Source organism: Lipotes vexillifer, unplaced genomic scaffold (genome assembly GCF_000442215.2).
Source record: "Lipotes vexillifer unplaced genomic scaffold, Lipotes_vexillifer_v1.1 scaffold371, whole genome shotgun sequence".
NCBI classification, from domain to species: domain Eukaryota; kingdom Metazoa; phylum Chordata; class Mammalia; order Artiodactyla; family Lipotidae; genus Lipotes; species Lipotes vexillifer.
In genome coordinates, this window is record NW_006786304.1 from 210098 (window position 1) to 217791 (window position 7694).

At 61.1% G+C, this 7694-nt stretch overlaps 1 protein-coding gene across 1 annotated transcript in view; it reads left to right on the forward strand.

Annotated features, from left to right (window-relative positions):
- Nucleotides 1-7595, forward strand: part of NAPA (NSF attachment protein alpha) — a 25481-nt gene extending 17886 nt beyond the window's left edge. Inside the window, exons 4-11 of the mRNA XM_007458472.1 lie at nt 1596-1642; nt 3109-3186; nt 3381-3436; nt 3520-3604; nt 4444-4548; nt 5732-5800; nt 6246-6296; nt 7451-7595. Of these exons, the coding sequence (XP_007458534.1) occupies nt 1596-1642; nt 3109-3186; nt 3381-3436; nt 3520-3604; nt 4444-4548; nt 5732-5800; nt 6246-6296; nt 7451-7552 (593 nt within the window). The 3' untranslated portion in view covers nt 7553-7595. The remainder of the gene's footprint in view (nt 1-1595; nt 1643-3108; nt 3187-3380; nt 3437-3519; nt 3605-4443; nt 4549-5731; nt 5801-6245; nt 6297-7450) is intronic.
- Nucleotides 7596-7694: the final 99 nt, after the last annotated feature.

Genomic DNA, 7694 nt, shown 5'->3' on the forward strand with positions numbered 1-7694 from the left:
CCCCCCCCCCCCCCGGGTGGAGAATGGAGCAGGGTGGAGTGTGCACAGCTCACGCACCGCAGCCCTACCCCTGGTTCCTTATCCTCCTTACCGCTGGGTTGCCGGCTCATCAGTTACTTCCAGAAATGCTCTGTCACAAAACCTGTGTGTGTGTGTGTGTGTGTGTGTGTGTGTGTGTGTTAAAGTAACACTGCTTCAGGCTGTATTTGTTTGTGGTGTTCTCCCCCTTTTCTCCTTCTCTGCCCCTTTTTGCTTTCTTTCTCTCTTCCCTGCTGCCTCAGGCTTCCCCCATCAGCCTCAGAACCTTGACCCAGTGGTGTACGCTCTCTGAATATTTTAGGGGTCCCGAGGGGGCTTTCAGAATTGGACCCGACCTACCAATCCTCCCTCCCCCAGAGTAGTGCTCACAGACACCCCCTTTCGGCCTGTAAATTTGGGGAGGGCGCTTGGGGACTCCCTGAAGGGCCAGCCACAGGTCTGGGCCTAAGAGCCTCTGTTCACATGTCTCCCTGCGTGATGAGACCATTAGGCCCTTGAGAGCAGACACCGGGCCTGCAGTTTCTTTGCAGCATCTCAGCCCAGTGGGCCCTGCTGACTTTGGAGACCCCAGCGGCAGACCAGGGGGCTTACAAATGCCGGACTGTGGGGTGAATTTTCAACCTTGCCCCAGCTCAGAGCCCACCTGCTGTGGTCTGTCCAGGTTCTCTGTCCGTCTCCCTCCATCTCCCCCAACACCCTTTCCTCCTGAGATGCATTAAAATGGTGTTAAAAAAAATCCACCCGAGAGCTCATCTCTGTCTGCTAGAAAATGCCACCCACTCATGCTTCTCTCTCTCCTCCAAATAACTTGTCAAAAAAAAAAGAAAATGCCTTTCCCAAATTTCCAAATTTAAAAACTTGCAAAAGGTGGTACAACAAAGGTACCCCAATTCTTCCTCCCAGGTGCCATCCCAGTGTGTGTGTTTTGTCGGTGAAACCTGTGGCTTGAGGAGCCAGCAGGCAGCAGTGCCAGGCGGAGGAGGGTGCAGAGGGCTCTGCTGCAGGCTGGGATGTGGGCAGAATAGTGGAGACCCCAACCGCAGGGGCCTCAGCATCACAGCACCCAGCCGCCTGCTGCCGCAGACGGAGGCCAGGGGATGCAGCTGCTTCAGGGTCCCACCGTGAAAGGGTGGCAGAGCCCAGGTGGGACCTGGCCGTTCCTCCGATGTCAGCCTTTGCCGCCTCTGCCGGCAGCTCATCCTCAAGGGCAGGGCCTTGGCAGGTCTGGCCCAAAACACCCACGGGAGTCTGGCCACCAGCTGGCTATGTCCTGTCCCAGGGGTTGCTGGGAAGGTGGTGGCGTCGTGGTGGCCCAAGGGAGAGGGCAGCTGCATCAGCAGGGCTCCCCCGAAAGCATGTGCCCGGCAAGTCACAGCAGAATAAATTAGCCTGACCAGGTTTCCTGCGTCTCGGGGATCCCCTCACCTTCCCTCCCTGCTCAGGAGCGTAGCCCTGGCCTCTCCCAGTGCAGCCCTGCACCTTCCTCCTCTCCCCGGCCTCTGCTGGAATGACTTCACCTTCTCATTTCTCCTCCCCGCCTTCTTTTCTCTCCGCAGAGGCCATTAACTGCTTGATGAGAGCAATTGAGATATACACAGACATGGTAAGGGTCACTGCGTGTCCTGCCCACCCCGTTCCAAGTCCTACCACATTGCCCCAGCCTCCCTTCTCCGGCCCTGAGAGCAGGCGGGAGACTGGCAGGGTGAGGGGTGTCACCGGAGCCGGGCTGGGCTGGCTGGGTCCTCATGCAGCTCCTCACCAGCCTGGCTCCTGGTGGCAGCTCCCAGCACGTCACAGGGGCTGGCGGCCCCTCCCCAGGTCCTGCCTCTGGCCCCCCACAGGCCGTCGTTGTCCTCACTCGTAGACGTCACTGCTGTTGGGGTCCTCGCGTATCCGGTGCGTTTCCCCTTACCCAGACACCCCCCACCAGCGTCCCATTTGATTTGGGGAGGCTAGGCAGGGCCCAGGGTCAGCTCAGCCCCTGCCCTGCCCCCGGGAGCATCCCCATCGACAGATGAGGTCCAGAGAGGCGGCTGCTGACCTGAGGCCAGGGAGCCAGGACAGTGGACCAAAGCCAGACCCTGGCTCCTGTCAACTCCACTTTTTGCCCCTTCGCACTCTACCTTTGTCAGACCCCTCCCTTGGGCAGGAGCGTGGGCCCTGCCTCCTGCCGGGTCCAGGGCCGTGCTGTAGTAGTGTCCTTATAGCAGTGGTAGCAGCTGCCATGTATTGAAGCAGATGCTCTGAGCTGGGTGATTTAGTCTCCCCTACAGCAGCCCCGCGAGGTGGGCACTGTTGTCATCCCGTTTGACAGTCAGGAAAGAGGGTCCCAGACAAGAGACGTGACTCGCTCAGGGCCCCACACCTACCAACAGGAGTCGCTGAGACCCAAAACTAGTCCTGGCTGAGCCCAGGGCCTTGCCCCTTCCTGCTCCCCTCGGCAAGGAGGTAGCCATGGACCAGGCTCGTGTGTGAGTGGTGGGCCAGGCATCTGGACCCCCACCGGGTGGAGGCAGGTAGGAGGTGCTCAGCCCCTCTGGGAGCTGGAAGGCATCCTTGGGGAAAGCCCTGGGCGCCTGCAGGGGAAGCTGGAGGGCAGGGGTTGACCTGTGAGAAGGGCTGTGTGGCCACACCGGACAGGGAGGCCGGGAGGGAGGCTGTCTCTTACACAGCGGGGAGCCTGTACCAGGTGACTCTGGGTTGGTCCTTCCGCCTCTCTGGACCATCTGTCACATGCCTCCTTGGGCCAGAGCTTCTGGCAAGTCCCTGTGCAAACGTTACCTCGGTGTTGCCCCCATCTGCCTGTGTCCCCATGGAGACTGGATGTGGAGGGACATGCCCACTGTCACCCAGTCAGGGCAGCACTCGGACCCAGGCCGCTCATGCTAGAGCCTCCCTTTTGAGCTCCGTGCCCCTCTGTCTCTTGGGACCTTCTTCTGCACACCTCCCCTCCCAGGGGCAGCTGAGGGCTGAGGATCCAGCTTCGGGGACCCGGAGGGGTGTGGTTGAGCTGGGACGGGGCACTCAGGACGCCCTTGTCCTGAGGACTCCTTCCGACGTCTCACCCAGGGCCGGTTCACCATCGCAGCCAAGCACCACATCTCCATCGCTGAGATCTACGAGACGGAGCTGGTGGACATCGAGAAGGTCAGTGGCAGGTGGGGCCTGGCCAGTGGCCAGGGAGGGCTGCCTCAGCCAGTCCTCTGAGACCAGGACAGGAGCACGGGGCACCGGCAGAGCCTGAGTTAAGGGCTCCGGTGAGTCCCGGGCCATATTGCGCCCAAAGGTGATGAAGGCTGCATTGGCCCCTCTCCCTCCCCACACCGCCCGTGTCTCCCCAGGCCATCGCCCACTACGAGCAGTCTGCAGACTACTACAAAGGCGAGGAGTCCAACAGGTACCCCTCCTGCCTGCCCCAGCCCCTCGGTGAGGGCCCCAGACCCTGCTACCACCGACCTCCCCCCTCTCTGCCCCATTCAGCTCTGCCAACAAGTGTCTGCTGAAGGTGGCTGGTTACGCGGCACAGCTGGAGCAGTATCAGAAGGCCATTGACATCTACGAACAGGTGGGGGCAGGCGGGGCGGGCACGGCGCCCCATCCTGCCTGCCAGTGCCCCTCATCCTGTCTCTCATCCTCTCCAGTGCCCTGCCCTCCCCCCCATTCTCTGCACTTCCCTCAGTCATCCCCACGCCCTCACCCTGTGCTCCACCTGGCTGAACACTCTCGCCACCCACGACCCCATGCAGTGTCACCGCCCTCTTCCTAGACAGGCCCTTCCCACACTCCTCACAGGGCACTTCCCAGGTGGCCCCAGCGTGAGGCCAACTCTGAAGAACCAGAGTCAGGGAGAGAGTGGGAAGAATTGCGAGGCCCGGGGTAGCCAGAGGCAGCTGAGGAGCCTGCTAGAAGGGGCCCGGGAGGGGATGTCCCCTGGGTATGCAGGCTCCCCTCTGCTGGGCGGGGAGGGCTGGGGCGGGGGTGCCCGGCCGCCCTGGTAGGCTCAGCCTGGCCAGGAGAAAGGCAGGCAGCTGGCCTCGGAGGAGAGGGGGGCGGGCGCCGCCTCTCGTGTTCCCGCAGCCTGCCACCCCTCTGCCCACCGATGTGCCAGCCTCCTGTCGGGCCTGACAGCAGGGCCGCCTCTCCCTCCACCATCGCGGGCGCCTTGGGAAGCCCACGGACACCTGGCCTCAGCCCTGTGGCTACACCCCCACTCCTCATCATGCCCTGGTCCTCGGTCACTCACAGACCGGTTGCTGACTTCCCCAGGGCTGGTCTCTCTTCTCCCTGCCCTCGGGGTCCTGGGTTAACAGGGCCCCACTGGGGAACAGACCCACTTCCCAGCTGGCCCCCAAGTGCCTGGCGGTGACCCTGGCCCTCTGGCTGCCCACCTCCTCGTGCTTGCAGGTGGGGACCAATGCCATGGACAGCCCGCTGCTCAAGTACAGCGCCAAGGACTATTTCTTCAAGGCGGCTCTCTGCCACTTCTGCATCGACATGCTCAACGCCAAGGTGAGCCCAGGCCCAGGGGCCCACCCAGAGCTTACCCCACCCCCCACACAGGGTGACTGCCCTTGGAGCACAGGGTCTGTCACTAGGCCGGGTCGCCTCTAAAGCCCTTTGGAGGGTAAGCCCCTCACTCACATCTGGCCCCTGGCATTCGGCCTTTGGGCGGGAAATGCTTGTTTCTATCCCTGATTTCACTCGCTCAGTCCCTGTAGCCTTTGAGTTTCCAACTCCCGACTTGCTTAGTGCCAGGCTTTTTCTTTTGTGGGAGCACTTTTTGAGTCCTTACCGCACTCCATGAGGTTGATACCATGGTCACCCCATTTTACACATGAAGACACTGAGGCTGAAACCAGAGTCCCTTGTTCAAAGCACATGGCTAGTAAACTGAAGCCCCAGGATTCCAGATCTTTCTGACTCCCAGTGTCATGATTTGAACCAGAGCCTAAATGCCAGGCCCGCTTGTTCTCAGGGCTTCTTAGCAAGAGAGGGATCAGGGCTGGGTGAGAGGTTGGAGAATGGCCAGGGAGAGGAGCTGGGTTCTGCTGGCGTCTGGGATTTCTTGGGGTCTCCAGCTGCCCCATCCTCAGCCACATGGTGTGTCTGAGCCCCACCCTTGCTCCCTTTGCCGGCATCCGGCAGGGCAGGTGAGAGCTTGGGCTTTGGGGTCAGGCCAGTTCAGATCCCCAGCACGTCCCCTGTGCCCTGAGCAGGTCACTACCATCTCTGGATCTGTTTTCTACTTTCAAAATAGGGTCACCACCGTTTGACCCTCCCGGGTCCTCGTGAGGGTTAAACGTGAGAAGTGCCTGGCGTCAGGCGTGACACATAGGATGTGCTGTTATGAGGCAGTACCAGGCAGTTGTTGCCATTGCCCCTACCCTGGGTGGACCGGGTGCAGGAGAGGCACTGAGCACCGGCCTGGGGAACCCTCCTCCCTCCCCCAGGCCCCCGCCGCCCCCCGTCCCCTGCAGCTGTCTCTGCAGCCAGGCTTGCACTGAGCTCAGCTCCGTGAAGCTGCCGCCAAGCACGGAGCCCAGTGTCACTGGAGGCTGGGGGGGTGGCGCAGACAGCTGACTCGGGGCCAGAGCGGCCCCCGATCCCCTCGGCTGCCGGGCCAGCTGCTCCGAGGGCCCTTCTTTATTAACTTGTCCCCTTCATCCTTCTCTCCACCCTCGCCGACACTCAGCTCGCTGTCCAGAAGTATGAGGAGCTATTCCCTGCGTTCTCCGACTCTCGGGAGTGCAAGCTGATGAAAGTGAGTGCCAGGGGCTCAGGCCACCCCTTTCCTGCATCTGCGCTTGGAGCAGGGCGTGTGGATGGGAATCTGGAGGCTTGGCTCTGGTTAGCACGATCACCGAGATTTGTACAGTACTTTTCAAGGGTCTTTTGTTTCCCCCTCGTCTGCCATTTGGGTCACCAGTTTCTGGATGAGACAAGTAAGATTCAGTCAACGATGGAGCTGGGGGCAGAGCTGGGAGGCTGCGGGATCTCACACTCACACAGGCACGCGTGCACACGTGATATTCTGTGTCAGTGACTTTCTGATGCGGAGGGCAGGGTTGGAACACAGCCCCTTCCTTCCTGTCAGCATGGGAGTCCCCCCAGCTTTCACTCACCCAGATAGTGTGTGTGTGAATCTCATCCAGGTCAGGCCTCAGGCCAGCCTGGGCCCCTGAGCCCTGCCTGCCATTCTCTTGCAGAAATTGCTAGACGCCCACGAGGAACAGAACGTGGACAGCTACACCGAGGCGGTGAGTGGCTGGCAGGGGTGGCTACCCTTGTCAGATGTGGTCCCATGAATTTCACCCTTTTTTTTTTTTTTTTTTTGCGGTACGCGGGCCTCTCGCTGTTGTGGCCTCTCCCGTTGTGGAGCACAGGCTCCGGATGTGCGGGCCCAGCCGCTCCGCGGCACATGGGATCTTCCCGGACCGGGGTATGAACCCGTGTCCCCTAGCATCGGCAGGAGGACTCTCAACCACTGCGCCACCAGGGAAGCCCAATTTCACCCTTTTTTATCTCCAGTCCCGGCCCCTGGCCATGAACTCCTTTCTCCAGCCGTTCCAGAATCCTCACAAGTAGCCCCAAGAGGTGCGGGGAGTGTTCTCCCCGTTTTAGAGACGATAGCACTGAGGCCTCTCGGGGCCAGAGCTGGGCTTGGAACCCATATCTGTCTGCTCCTGAAGGCCAAGGTCTTAGCAACACTCTGAGTCCCCCGGGGTGAGCAGTTAAGGCTGTCTCACATCGGGCACTTTGGGTGGTCCTGGATGTGCAGGGAGGGAGGGAATGAGTCGCATCATTCCCCCTCCCCTCCCCGACAGCAGGAGGGAGGAGGAGCAAAGGGTGCCAGAGAGGCAGCATTGGGAGGGTCCACCTTTCCGGCAGCTTAGAACCCCGATAGAACCGCCCCATGGAGATGTTTCTCCCTTTCCTTACCCTATTCTGAGCTTTCTGGAACTCAGTTACATCCAGCTTAGGCCCACATTAGGTCCTCCAGACTGTATCTGTCAAGCATGTCTCTCCCTGGGTGCCCATCACCAATCGTAGGCCTCTGAATGATGACAGAGCCCAAACTCGTCAGGTCCATCCCGCCGCTTCTTCATGTCTCCAGGCCTCAATTTCCCATCCGTAAAACAAGAAAACTGGACTTTTTTTTTTCAGCCATAAAATCTTTCTTCCCCCCAAGGGAAGCTTCACGCCCAGGCCAGTAAAGACACAGAAGGGAGCCGCCCCAGCTTGGGTCGGGCCCCACGCCTCCCCTTGCTCCTCCTTGGGGACTGAGGCTGACAGGGACACACCTGGAGGCTCTTGGGAACAGAGACTGTGGGCTAGGGTTGGTGGCGGGGCGGGGAGCCGAGGCCAGGCGCGGGGTGGGCCGCCCCTCCTGACCCCGGTCCCCGGCGCACAGGTGAAGGAGTACGACGCCATCTCCCGGCTGGACCAGTGGCTCACCACCATGCTGCTGCGAATCAAGAAGACGATCCAGGGCGACGAGGAGGACCTGCGCTAGGCCCGCCTGGCCCCCGGCCCCCTTCTCCCTGCCCCGTCCGCTCTTGCCCCAGCCTGGCCCTCCAGTGAGGATAGCGAAGAGCCCAGAGAGGTGGGGCCCGAAACGTTGGCTGCGAGACCTTCCCCCCTCCCCGCCAAAGAGT